The sequence below is a fragment of the Lepisma saccharinum genome, chromosome 1, assembly GCF_977018435.1.
Source record: "Lepisma saccharinum chromosome 1, izLepSacc3.1, whole genome shotgun sequence".
In the NCBI taxonomy this organism is placed as follows: Eukaryota; Metazoa; Arthropoda; class Insecta; order Zygentoma; family Lepismatidae; genus Lepisma; species Lepisma saccharinum.
The window spans coordinates 135,582,598-135,597,698 of NC_139229.1; the positions used below are offsets into that span (position 1 = coordinate 135,582,598).

At 37.3% G+C, this 15,101-nt stretch overlaps 1 protein-coding gene across 1 annotated transcript in view; it reads left to right on the forward strand.

Annotated features, from left to right (window-relative positions):
* LOC145988872 (uncharacterized) overlaps positions 1-9,577 on the forward strand; it is a 70,290-nt gene extending 60,713 nt beyond the window's left edge. Inside the window, exons 7-11 of the mRNA XM_083124145.1 lie at positions 987-1,095; positions 4,803-4,929; positions 6,879-6,976; positions 7,790-7,919; positions 9,353-9,577. Of these exons, the coding sequence (XP_082980271.1) occupies positions 987-1,095; positions 4,803-4,929; positions 6,879-6,976; positions 7,790-7,919; positions 9,353-9,544 (656 nt within the window). The 3' untranslated portion in view covers positions 9,545-9,577. The remainder of the gene's footprint in view (positions 1-986; positions 1,096-4,802; positions 4,930-6,878; positions 6,977-7,789; positions 7,920-9,352) is intronic.
* Positions 9,578-15,101: the final 5,524 nt, after the last annotated feature.

A 15,101-nucleotide genomic window follows, 5' to 3' on the forward strand; every position in this document is an offset into this window, starting at 1 on the left:
AGAACATGCAACAAAAATGCAGTCAAGTTTTCTGCACTAGGAGAGCTGCAATCCAAGTGCAAATCTTAAACGAAGACAAATATTAATTACTTCAATCATAAATTAGGACCTTGTAGACCCAACAATTGTCTGATAGCAACTGCTACCAATTAATAAGATGTGAATCATAGTGGTATAAATTTACAGTATAACCGAGTGCAAATGAAGGATGATGTACACAGGTTGATCCTACCATGATTATAGAGTGGGTTAAGTAACTATTATTATTATTATTATTATTATTATTATTATTAAAGTTTACTGCAAAGGACTCCTGCATAGCCAAATAGCTGGAGCTCTCACTTTAAATATATGGAGTCCAAAATAACAAGGTTGACTCACAAGTCAATTGGTGAAAGAAATTGTAATGGTCTAGAAAGACATGTAATATCCACAATGGGATATTATTATTAAGGAAAAGCCGTTTGAAGTGCCTTTGTGCAAAAAATACTGTCATGTCAACAAAGTTTACTGCAAAAGCAATTATAACAAACCTTGGTCATTCTTAAACCAATTCTTCCATTTGCTACTAACCTGGGAAAGATCAAACCAGTTCTTAACAGCTTGGCTGATTTCCTTCAGGTCCATCTTTGTAGTGAGAACTGGAGTAGCGATAGTATAAAAATGTGCAAAATAAGTACAATTGGACGAGACATTTAAACTGTTTGTGCTGTGGGTTTAGGAAAGGATGTGGTTGTGTGCCATTTTGGATTAATAATTTTCAAGTTGTGTGTGGAAAGAGCATTCCCTCAAATTTCAATGTATGACTTTAAGAAGCCACAACATCTTACTCTTAACATATATATTTTGTTACAGCATGTTTGGTAAAATTCACAATCATAATTACCTTGAACAAAATACCTCATGACAGATGAAACAAAAAAAAAAAAACAATTAATACATCAATTCAGAGGATTTTATTTAATTCTTTTGTTGTTTCTTTACAGATGATAATGTGAAGACAAGTGATGAGAAGCCCTCAAAGAAAACAAAGGGAACAAGTAGTTTGATATCTACCTGGAACATCTACAACCCTAAAGTGAAAGTTACCAATTGGTAAGTGAACATTATAATTAATGATATGTAATTAAAATTAACAAGCAACTGAGTTGTGCGAGATATTTGGTAACAACAATACTAAGTTGCATTGTTTTCTTTTACATGTTCAGTTTATTGTAAAACTTAAAGTCAATGTCCCACTATGTGTGTAATACATATGTATTTACACTACATTTGGAGAAATCTCCAACTAATACGTTAACAAACAGAACATCTTCAAGACCCTTTCCTCACTTTTGTTTTATAAAAAATGTTTATACACAGATTATGAACTTAAGATCTACAGATTAAATCTGTAACTACTTGTGCGAGTGTAAAGCAACTTTTAGACCAAAATGACAAGTGACATACAACAATCAACATGTGTCAGTTGGAAACGAACCTTCATAAATAAATCCAACTGGGCTGTTTTCCAGTGGCGTCGCCAGAAATTTTTCTTAGGGTGGATAAAATATTTTTAGGTAGGCTCTAGTTCGGTGGTCATGTGAGGGCCACCCTAGGAATTTTTCAAGGTGGAATGACGTTTAATGAAAGTTGCCACCCCTCCCCTGAATCAACGTTGTGCTACATTGGAGCATTCTTGTTCATGGCTTAAATTCATACCTATAATGCAATTATTACAAATATTTGCATGCAATTTTTATTTGTGTTGAAAATTCGGCATAAAAAATTCCTGTATTTTGAAAAAATAAAGCGAAACATGCTTTCATCAGTTATAGAAAAGCTTTTCTATGCCTTTACAAGACAAACGAAGCTTGTAAACAAGCAACATAATGATGGAAAAAATCATTTTCAACTGATAATATATATAAAAAAAGATTTAATTTACCAAATCTCATTTAGTCACAGGTACTGGAATAGTAAATAGAATTCTGGAAAAACCATTTTAATCAAATTTATTGAATATTTTTTCTTATTTTTGTAGGTTTTCTCATTGTTCTTATGGGTGTTAAAAATTTAATTTGAGCATTTTGACACCCTCAGAAGACAGCTGCCAGCTCTACCCAAGAGCAGAGTTAAAACTACTGTCAAAGTAGGCAGAGGTTTTAGGATGATGAACGCTCAATGTTAGTTCACTTACTGACAACATAGAAACACAAGCGCACTAACAAACGAAAAATTAAAACTGCAGTGAAGAATAAATTAGGAGAATTAAAGATTTTTTTACTTGAGCTGCATGTGTTAGACTTACTAGACTACAAAGACTGGCACTTCTTTACCTTGTTCTTTCATTTTAATGTAGGACTCCCACGGTATCTGAGCATGTTTATGACCCTGACTGTTGTCATGTTTTCAAAAACCAGAATCCTTATCCAGATCTCGTTTCCAATTATTAAAGCCAATTTTTGTGAATGTGACTCTCCCATGTTTGTTTCCAGTTCCAAAGAATCTACATGGGAAACAAAAGGTTGAATCAACTTGAATGTTGTATTCCAACCATTTAAAAGACTTATACCAATCAGTTTGGAAAGTTATCATTATATTGCCTAATGTTTTCTGAGGAAAATGTATTAATACAGGCTGTTGTGGAAGTTCATTTTGTAATATCACAGGGAAGACAGTTTGAAACAGCAGAATTACTTACAGATCCGCCCCCTTTGATTGTGTCTTCTTGGAATTGATGTTGCTTTAGGTCCACTTTATGCACAGAACGATCACTGTGGCTATTCTTAATACTGTTTCTACATCTCCTAACCGCGGAAAAATGACATTTTGCTTTCATGCTTATATTTTCCATGTTAATGAGAGGAAACAAAACAAGATGGGGAATCTAGAAACAATGTTCATTTTTGAAGTGAAACCGAGTTATGTTATATTGTTAAGACCACTTTGTGTGCTTTATACTATAATTCCTTACCAGATTGTTATTTTGTGTTATCTAAATATATTATATATCATGCAAGCAGATTAGTCATAGACTGGAGGGGGCCATATCAGTTTATAACTGATATACCAATTACCAGTTGCCATTACCATCAGTCTTACTACGCATTTCTCCCCAAGATTTCATTTTTCTGCTCTCTAAGAAACGGACAGCCTTCTCTGTAAACAAGCATTCTTTCCCATGAAGCCCCGCATATATCACCGCCCCTACTTCGAGATAAAGAAGCCAGTGAGTCCCGCAATAAACTCATATCCATCCAGTCCACATTGGGCTCATGTCACCATAAATTCAAGTTCAGCCTGATGGCTGAATTTAGAGATGGAGCTAATCACGGAACTTCAGGCATTTTAAAATTTAAAACCCCCAAGGAAGTCTTCACCCTCGTCTTAAACAAGGACTCTGTTCTCAAGAGAGTTCGCAGCCGGCCAGGCTCCGAATGGAAACAATAGTCTTATACATAACAGGCTCTCACAGATGGACATAACTTCCACGAGCGCACCCGCCAGTCTGGCTCAGTGACAGTGAAGTGACGAGGGTAAATAGTACGGAATCTTGAACTACAACCCTGCCCGAAAATATCTCTTCGCCTCAGTGAAGTTTTGACAGCCACAGAAGACATAACTTTAATGAAGTGTCTGAGTTGTGAGCAATAAAAATTAATTAGAACGGTACTTTTCGTTCTCGAGATCAGCTCTCAAACAAGGTGTTATTGTGCTTTTGTGCTACGCAATTATCACCCTTCAGTGTAAGCATTATCACCCTTCGGTGCAGACATGACCATGTGTGGGAGGAGTTAAAAGTTCAACGACCAATAGAGAAAAGGACAATTCTTCCGGGAAGGAAGGAAAAAGAGGAAGTAGGGACTTGAGAGACACAGTTTAGAACATTCACTCTTGTTTCAGCACCTTTGTAGGTCGGAGAGGAATTTATTTTCTCCTCTCTTGACCAAGTCTAGATTTCTAGCTTTGAGATTTCAACCTTAATGTTTAACTTGTTAGACAATGGTGCTCGAGTAAAGTGTTTACATGCAACGTCGACCATCAGCGGTCCGCGCTGCTAACTTGTTCCACCCAGAGACTTATGGGTCGGCGATAGTGTTTTGTCTATAATGGTGCTTGTGTAGGCGAGCGACAAGGTGTTGTATGTCAACAGCAGTGCATTAAATACTATGTCATAACATGTTTCAGTGTTCAGTGTCTTGATTTCTGATTCCTTCTTGTAGTAATCATTTTGGCTCGTAAATGAAGACCAATGTATAAGGAACCTGTGCGTCCTTATCCATTGGCCGAACTCTTGGACCGTTGACACGACGTATAATACCGTGTCTAATTCTAATCATTGTGGTACATTTATTTATTTTACATGAGGGAACATCTATGCTTAATTAACGTAAGACCGGGTTCAAACCAGTAAACGCCCCCATTTCTTTTTATTTCTAATATAAGTTGTCACTTTTTTGTAGTTAAATCATGAATTTCTCACACACACTGGTTGATTTAGTAGGGAGCCCATATCAGATTATATACATACTAGTATAAAATATGGTCAAACTAAGAAGAATAAATGCTGCACGAGGATATACAGAACACATACAAATCGGAAAGATTAATCTATGCAAAAATTTCAATTTTTGGCCCAGGAGATTCATAGTCAATTTGATGGATTTTGTTGTCAACACAACCCTGAATGTTTTTGTATCTTCATATTGGCATGTGGAATTTTTACTTTCAGTCACCAATATTTCAAACTCTTCATTAGCATAAAGCAGGTGTTTTATGTATGCATGTGTTATATATATAAATTTATTTTCTTATAATAGGCAATATGAACAAGAAGCACAACCTAAAGACTATGATCCATATAAAGGCTGGCCAAAGGATTACTCCAGATCCACATACAACAGAATTCAAGATACAGATCGCACATTTCCCAAGACGACGACACAAGTAAGTTTGCAACACTTTAGTAACTAGAATTCTAGCACTGTAAAATGAAGGTGTGGCTACATCTTCCAAATTTCAGAAGGGTCTCCGTGTCTAGCTGTTCATTCCAGCATTCCTGTAAAACACAGCACACACTTGACTCTGGATCCTCCCATCCCCAGCAGATGGTTATATTGTCTCCATTATGGCCGAAATCAAGTGTAGAGATTTATCTCCACAAACCCTATGGGCCATCTCAGCAAGGTGCAATGCACAGGGGATTGTCCTACCTTTAAAACTATGACTAGGGTGCAGGAACTAAAAATGATGAAAATAGGCACTTAAAAAGGCACTATAAAATAAGAAAAGGCACTAAAATAGGCATCCCAAAATTTAAAAAAAAAAGACATTAAAATAGGCATTGAACATGAACGTATTTTCAATCTTCTTCTTCCAATACAAATTATACTTAGGGTGTGCCTAAGGGGGAGGGGGTTGAAACAAATCCTCATTTGCAGGAAGGCTGTGAGCTGTTAACCTGTGTATGGCATTAAATTTTAGAATATATAACATCGTCTGACTTAGTGTAATTTCCTGTATGCAACACAAATCCACTAAACTAAGGTTTTCACATATCTTAACATTGTTGTATTCAGAAGTGAGGTAATGTCAGATGACGGCTCATCACAATGTCCATCATTCACCAATTATCCGTGTTTCCGAATAACGCAAGAGGTAGAAAAATATTTTCACAGGCATCAAAATCATGTCAGCAGCTGAGAGTTTTGAACAAGGCCATTACATAAAACTATGTATGTATGCACATGTGGGATAAAATATTCATTTGTAATTTAACGCAAGCTTGACAGGAAATTATTTTCCATCGGTGGGCTGACCTCCGTGGTGGAGTGGTTAAATAGCACTGCTACGATGTCAGGGGTCCCGGGTTCAAATCCCAGTCTGGGCATAAGTGTTCTTTGCAAGTGTTCCTTCATAAACTTCATCATATCATTACTCATTCTCATCGTCGCGATTAGTGGAAGAAAAGCGACACTAAATAACAAAAATCAAATTTTCCATCTGTGGTAAAACAAGCTTCTGCAGCAATCCATTTTTTGATTAATACACATCTGGCTACCTTGTGCCTTGACATTTTTAAACATATGAACACAATATATTCACAGATAATTATCTACTTCCTTTCACACACACACACACAACAAAGCAAATAACTACTGATTGACTCCTACAAGCTTTCAGGTGGAAAAAAAAAGAGTGGGTGGTTTGGCGTCCCTTTGTCCAAGTATGAGTTATCAACTACTTGTCCAGTTTGCTTACCCTGATTAAATGACATTTGGAATTTCCAAAGATCTGACATCCCTTGCAACCCTCAAATCTGGTGAACACCAGATTTCAGTCAGTTCAACATATACAAAGGCTTACCTTCATCAATGTAGGGAAAGCCAAAGGTGTATAAAAAAGCTGAAGTAAGCAATAGTTGCAGAATAGGCATTTTAGGCACTAACCCTCAAAATAGGCATTTATAGGCACTACAAAATTGCATTTTGGGGCTAGAAACACCACGAAACAAACATGAAACATTTAAGCACATGCTTTACTACTAAGGAATAAAAAAGGCAAATAGAGAAAAGTCCGCACCCTAACTATGACATACTTCAGAAATATTTTTCAATTGGGGAACTGTCTGAAAGCAATTGCAGCAATGATTGGTCTTGAATGCCAGAAAATCAAGGTGATGCAACTTTACATGCTGATCATATGTCACCCAATGTAAACATGCTTGGAAGGCCTTGGGCCTCAAAGGACACTTACACCATGGTTAACAGGAGTATACATAAAATTACATATCTTTTCTGTGATACAATTATTTTTGCCTGGATGTTTCAGCACAATCAGCATGCCACTTTAAAAACATGAACAAAGTACCATTTTCACGTCATTGTTTCTTTCAGGAAATGCTGGAGCAGGTGTGGACTAAACCGGACACATTTCAGTATTTACGAAGACCTCTTGTCAACCTGGTTACACAACACACTACAGATGCTGATCTGTAAGTATCGTGGTTATCATCTTAATATACAAGAATATTATTCCATTCTTTGTGAAATATGTTTTTTTATGAAATGAAAAGCATTTGCAGCACTTTGTTGTTGTTGCTATGGTGACATGCTGAATGTGCTGAAACATACAGGTAAGTCTTCCTACTCTTACAATTTCCAGCTCAATGTTTTTCATTTTTTTGACATGAATGTTTTGGCATGTTCACACCCACCAAAGTATCCATCTTACAAGGAATTCGGTGAAGTTCAAAATTCCATTTCTAACAATGAAGTTTTAGTCTCAAGCGCCATTCAGTACTAACTTGGAAGACCACAATATACCTAATAGAAACATCCATTAAGAGCATGGTTGCTATTTCCAATACAATACAGTAAAAATAATAATAAAATTTATCAATCTGATATAAAATATTCACATTTCACGAAGAAACTAAACTGAATGAAGCATTCACCTTCATAATTGCATGTAGGATCCTGCACATTCTCAATCTTAGCCATAATAGAAGTGGTGTGATCAGCACTATGCTCCTTCCACCCTCTCCCCTCATGCTGACTTGATCATGGCAGCTCTACATGCTTATTTACCTTCTATGCTCACCACAGAAGAGACAGAATTCTCGAATTAATCAATACAGTGGTTTCACATTTTCCCTATATATTCAATATTCAATCTTCACGATTCCAACATAGCAAATTTTTATAAATTTTTCCCAGATTTAAAAATTGGTCCCCTGAAATATATAAAACTTGAGGTTCCATTACATATAAAACTTTTGAATTCTTGACTTTACCTTACTTCACAGGCATCCTTGTCGTTCTGAAAAGCTTTGGGATGTAAAAATACCAAAGCATCCACCAGATTACTACAACAGAAGCTTCATATCCGAAACTATGGATGAGTTCCGGCCACCTAGACCCTACTACAGAAAGACAGTAAGTCAAGTTTATTGTACTTTTTCTTTAATTTGTAGGATTTTTTTTTACCAAACACAATTTATTAAAAAAAATAGCCTCTTGTGGTTCACTGTTCCTGTCAACATCCTTCTTGATGAAGTAAAAATAGTATTGAAGACTGAAATCTACACACAATTCCAGGTCTGCAAATGTCAATTGATACTTTCGTTGAAATTATGCAAAAAGCACAATCATTAACTTTACTTCAGTGTTGTGTGAAAGAATACTTTTTGCGGCTAATGATAATTATTTTAATATTTTGATTATCTCATACATGAAGTTTCGAATATTTTAAAAATAAAACTGACAGATTGGTAAGGTACATTCCAAATGGAATACTTACATACAGAGGTTTAATCATAATTTCCCATGGGGTGGGGGGTAAACTTGTATCTAGAGGGGAGGGATGTGAAAGTAAATTTAAAGCCAAAATTTGGGCCTTGGTGAAAAATTTTGTGTGTGGATAAATAAATCACTGCTTACATATTAAAACTTGTAAATATTTTGAATGACTAAACTATTAGAAATCTTAAATATTTGTGTCAGCCTGCATGGCAAACTGATCAATGTATGTGCTACAAAGCCACAGGTTCCAGGTTTGAACCCTGGGTAAGGATGTGTTGTTCCATCATCCATTTCTTCAGTTCATCATCATTTTCTCTCATGATGAAACCAATAGGTACAATACTGATGCAAAATAACGAAAATAGAAAGCATGGAATAGCTTGAAAGATTTATGGCTAGAGGCACATATTTTTGGTAAATAAAAAAGCAAAATTTCAGTACAAAAACTGAGTTAATTTTGGGTTCAAAAGCGGTAAATAAAATGAAATTTCATTGTTATAGCGGTGAAAAAGTGGCATATAAAATGACATTTTGGTTTTAAAAATGTAAATATAATCCCAAATTTGATTTAAAAACTGCACTTACTACACAAAATAAACATATCCCTTCTAATAGCACATTAAATCATTACCAGAATATTATGTTTATTCCTGTATAAAGGGGGCCCATTTTTGCTTCTCAAATATTTGCAACAGAATTAATCAGTTTTCCATGAATTGCATAACTCACAGGATAATTCTGACTTCACAAAGTGTTGCGTCGGTATATAAACGGTAGATTTCGTGTTTAAGAGTACATTTCGCATTTTGCAGTTCATTTCGCATAATTTCGTGACAAGACAGGGTAGAAAAATGTACCTCACACCTTTCAGAAACATGAAAAATTAACATTACAACGTGTTATTTCACATTTCGTGTTTTCATCAAAAACGAAATATGCATGCCTCTATTTATGGCACATAACACTCACTCACCTATGACCAGTTGTTATTCGAGTAGGTTGCAGACCTTTTATTTATTATTACTTTCTCTCTCCTCTACTACATTCACCCTATTTTTCTTCAACAGGAAATGGTACCTGATGTTACACCTTGGATAAAATATCGGAAATGCTTTTCTGATTTACCTCCTGATCCAACAAAGCATATGGAACCACTGAAGTTCTGGGATGAAGGGATCAAAACTAAGTGTACGTGTCGGGACAGTAAAAAAGTTACTTTCAAATCATATAACCCTTACACTTCACAATACTCCCAATGAAAACTTTTCTTTCCCACTACATGTTCAAAAACTCATCCATAGGTTCACTCCACTAACATGTAAGAGAAGAATCTTTATGAAAAAAGAATTCTACATCTATGCTTTCCCTGTAAATTTGATTTGTAACGACGACAAAACAGTTTTGAATAAAACTCATACTAAAATTATATATACACATGTATTTATGTTATTATTAGTTCTGTTGAACAGTTAAAGCTCCGCTGGACCTTTGGCTGATGCCAGGGCAGCGGTTTTCGAATTTTCCTCTCCTTTCAATAAACTACTATAATCCAAAATATGAAAAATTACATGTGCTTAGAATTTCTTCTAGAGCATTCAGGTGAATTTTCATGTGATTTGCATTTATTATAGTCTAGATATTATCAATAGTTTTAAAAAACTTACGTAGCCACGAAACTACTGAGACTATCGAAGCAACAGCGAAAGCAAACCACATGAAGATTCAAATGAATGTTCTTGAAGGAATTCTCGGCATGTGTAATTTTTCAGATTTTGGAATATCATAGCTGTTTCTGGATTCCTCGAAAAGTGAGAAAAATTATGAAACAGCTGCCCTGGTATCAGACAAATGTCCAGCCGAGCCTTAATTCAAACTTTTAAGGAATACTTGAATCTGGTGGAGAGACTAAATGGTTACATAAGCTGCAAAGACTCTAGCATCTCTGTATCAGATTAAATCCCAAACTGACCTCAATACAAGGAATGATGTCAGGGTTGACGTTGCCATGCCTAGTTTTTAAACAGCAGCCTTGACATTGTGTTAAGTTTCCAATTGCATTTTTTCCAGGAGATACAATATTTCACTGTCCTGGGTTTGGCAAAAATACCAGACATTTTCTACGTCATGTTACTTGTATATACTACCACAGTCATTTTGGAACCACTGAGATTTGCCTACATGATACGCTCTGTTCCTTTTTCGCATTTCTTTTACTGCCTAGATATACAATTTAAAAAATGTTTGGTTTCACACAAATAGTGTCTAACGTCACATGTTTGTCTTACCTACCAAAAGAGCAGGAACATAATAAGGCATGCACCACACTTAAAAATAAAATTCTCCTGTGTTGCAAACATTTTCAGGGTCATTAAACAAGATACTAGAATTGAGAAACTACAATGACAGTGAGTGTGTCAATTTAATTTATTCCTGGGTATTGATCCTACACTGTATAAACACCGTAAGAAAAGATGGTAGGAAAGTCTGGCAACAACAATGTCATGGCTATCAAGCATCAGCTGTGAGGTGTGCTTCTGCTGATAGTACGCGCCTGCTCTTCACACTGCCCTTCCTTGTTTTTACCTCCAGTTTATCCATGACAATGAGATAAGCCAGTGAAACGACCAAATTCTTCTTTTCCATTTTAAGTGTGCCATGTCTCCAGGTAAGATGAACATAGTAAAATGTTTCATAAAGTTTAGCAGAACTTTCACTCAATATATATATATAAGTAATATGATGGTGTTTATATTCAACTGCATTTTAACTGTATCAGGATTATCACATGACTGATTCCTGATCACAATTACTTTACCATACACCATATTTTACTAATAAATATGGCAACTTGTTTGGCAGCATGTTAGAACCTTCTAACCTTCCACACTGTGGCGATTAGATAATTGTTTTATTAAAAATCTACCCGCCACAGCTTCACTCTCTCTCTATCTTTGTACTGTGAGTGCAGTATATAAGTCACCATAAATGTTTAGTATTTATTTTACGTAATGCTTACTTTCGCATGCACAGGATTCTCGGTAGAGGTCTCGTCCTTCTGCCGATATTCTTGACCGCGCATGCGTGATTTACTTCCGCCGATCGAGCTGCACTTGTAATGACAGAACAGATAGAAGTACCAGCTGGAGAGTTCAAATTCACACACACAGCAGTTCGGAGTAACAACCCAACTTTTCCCTCCACTCTTGTTACGTAACTGGCAAGACACTGAAGTGGCTGGGAATGTTTTAACTTGAGCAGCGTTTGTTCCATCGGTAACTGGAATTTGCCAAACTTACGTAACGGGGACTGAGAAAGTTAGCACAAGTATCTCGTCAAATCATTTATATATTTTTTTTATTAACCTACGTAAAATAATGTACTTAAGTGAGATTCTTGCTTGCGATATTAGAATTGGAATTATCAGGGATTATTTAGTTTTCAATGAAGTCTATTAGCTTTTGTAGAGACTATTCTCTCACTCCGAGGCAACGACACAGTTTAACATGGATTTCAAAGTTTGTATCAGTTGGCAACTTATTTATGGATTGGTGCATGCGTTTGAGTGTAAGTATGGTTGATTTACCTTCTCTGCATAGTATGTATATAGATGTTTTTAAGGTTTTTGCTATTGCGGGAAATGGTGTGGTCTTGATCTGTGAAGAATGAAATCAAAATTATTGCCAGGCAGCATAAAAAAAAGAGATATAAAAACGGATGGGACTGCCTTTTGATAATAACTAGTTAAAGTGGGATTAAATATTTCTATAGAGGGATATTTTACTGGATAAGGGCTTCTGTGGGAATTTATGTAAAAATTTTATATATACGTAAATTGATGTGAACAATTTACAGTTACTAGTCAGAAGTGTCTAATGTATTTTGTCATTTAATGTGAAGCTCAAAGAAAGGACGAACAGACATCTTTGTTGTGAATTCACTTCTGTTATTTATCCATGTTATTCAGATTTCATAACAAACGCACGCCATAATGCACTTCCCGCACGAGCTAGACATCGATAGCAGGCAAGTGCACCACACTTGGATTCCCCTACAACAGTTATCGCCCGGAAATAGCAGACGACACAGACCAAGATGCACAGTTAACAACAGCGCACCTAGCGGCAGCCAGAGAACTACAAACAAAAGATGCACGTCAAGCAACAGTACAGCAAGTTCCAACGAGGATGGTGGCAGTGGCCACTGAAATTAATTGAAAAAGAAAAAACAGCTTCGCGGATAAAAGTGAGTATTAGTTTCTCCGTATTTATAATAAACCCTGTTAAGATGGTAACCTCTTTCTTTTGAATCGATTAAGAAATTCTTCCTACAAAAAATAGGTAAAATAATTAAGCAAGTGAACATTAAGTAATTTAGGATTATCTGTTGTTACTGTGGGTGTACGCAGTTTGTTGGAAGGGAGAACTAGATGAATCCCAAATTCTCTGACAAGTTGCGTCAACCCAGATTCCAGACATTCGTGCAATAGGATTCTCTTCTCCTGCGGGAAAACTTTATATTGAGTGGGACCTCAGTAAGGGTATACGACCGGCATGCAGTATTGTAGTGTGGCAGTTTTCTCCCTTTTTTTTTTTTTGACATTTCTAAGGAGTACGTTTTCACTACAAGAAAAAATTACTACAAACCCCCTACAAAAAGATGGTAATAGAGTAATATAAGTCCGTACTCACTACAACATTCCTACAGATATTAATGTGTATATATATATATATATATATATATTTGGTTTAGGAATTAATTCGTGCGGTTGTTACGCACACATTGAAGCTGTAGTTCAAACACAAAATACATAAATACCTTAAGAAAAATATTGTCCATCGCGAGCCACCACTTTCGCCCATCTGTCAGGCAAGTTACGGATTCCGTGGCGAAAGAAGTCCTCATCCTTTGAAGCGATACAGTCAGAGACCCATTTTTCGATATCTTCTGAAGAAGTGAACCGCTGTCCAATCAAATAGTTATTCATGCAATCGAACAAGTAGTAGTCCGAAGGAGCAACGTCTGAAAAATACGGCAGGTGGGGTACAACTTCCCATCCGACATTTTCTAAATAGGTTTTGACCAGTTTTGCGACATGTGGGCGAGCGTTATCATGTTGAAAAATAAGTTTATCATGTCTGTTCTCCCATTCTGGTCGTTTCCTGGCCACAGCTTGCTTCAAACGCATTAATTGTCGTCGATAACGTTCTCCATTAATAGTTTCACCCGGTTGCAGCAGCTCATAGTACACCACACCTTTCATATCCCACCATATGCACAGCATAACCTTTCCACAGTGAATATCTCGTTTCGGTTGTGATGGACCTGGTTCACCTGGCTTCACCCAGGCCTTTTTTCATTTCGGGTTCTCGTAATGGATCCACTTCTCATCGCCAGTAACAATGCGATGCAAAAACCCCTTTCTTTTCTGTCTTTGAAGCAGCAATTCGCAAATGGTTTTTCGTCTTTCAACGTCTCTGTCTTTCAATTCATGTGGAACCCAATGTGACATCTTTTGAATCATTCCCATGGCTTTGAGGCATTTGGAAACTGTTGTTTAATTAACGCCTAATGCTTCTGCAAGTTCTTCCTGCGTTTGACACGAATCCTGATCGAGCAATGCTCTCAATTCTTAGTCTTCAAATTTTTTTGGCTGTCCAGGTCGCTCTTGGTCTTCCAGGCCGAAATCACCACTTCTAAACCGTGCAAACCACTTCTGACACATTCGCTCAGCTAGCGCATGGTCACCATACACTTCCACCAAAATACGATGACTTTCGGTAGCACTTTTCTGCATGTTAAAGTAATGAAGCAGAACACCCCGCAAAAACACTTTATCTGGCACGAACTGCGCCATGTTCAGTTGACTACAAAATGCTGTTGTTGATGTGTCAATCAACTGCCCTATCCTACGAACGATGCGTGCTGACAGGAGTTTTCAATGCATGTGTGGCTACACGGAACTGTGGGACGATACGTTCGTTACGCCATCTCTTGTCCAGGCACACGAATTAATTCCTAGACCAAATATATATAAATCAAAAAAGGTAAAAGGAAACACTCACCGGACAGTAGAAAAATTCAAAATTTTCGCTAACTTCGTAGCATCATCGGTGTGAGGAGAAAGAGATGGACTCGGAAGTTGGGGCACTGCAGAGTTGCCAGGTCCCCATCAAAGAAGAAGTGGTGCGTAGAACGAAAAAAAAACACTGTTTTGTCACCAGGCTCGTCGTAAACTGTGAGTGTGTAGGATGAGTTGGGAGGGAGGATGGGATGGCTTGGCTTGGGAGGGACGGTGGGTGAGGGATAGGCATTACTGGGTGGCCTTGTTCAGGCCAGGTGGAGTGGTTGCACACATGGCCGATATATAGGCCCTCTCCCATCTTTTGCGAACAGAGGTGTTGGCTGGTTGGGGTAGGAGATGGATGATCGCTACCCGGAAGCAGTCGTTGAAACTGATGTTGTGGTGGTTGGTGTGGACGGTGACAGTGAAGTCCAGGTTGTGGGTGGAGGAGCGGAGGTTGAGGGCCATTGATGTTTCCCCCAGGTAAAAATCACCACAGATGTTGCAGGTGAGGATGTAGATAAGGTTTGAGGCATGGCATGGCAGGTCCCTTTGGGATGGAGGGTAAATTTGCCAGTGGGCGTGTGCACCTGGAGGGTGTGAGAGGTAATGAGGATGGGGCAGGTCTTGCACCTGGGGCAGTTGCATTTATGGGCAGGGGGATGTTGGATGTGTGGTGAAGGAGTGCTGTGGACCAGGATGTTTTGGAGGTTGGGGGGGCATTTGAAAAACACTCTGGGTTTGTCGGGAAATAT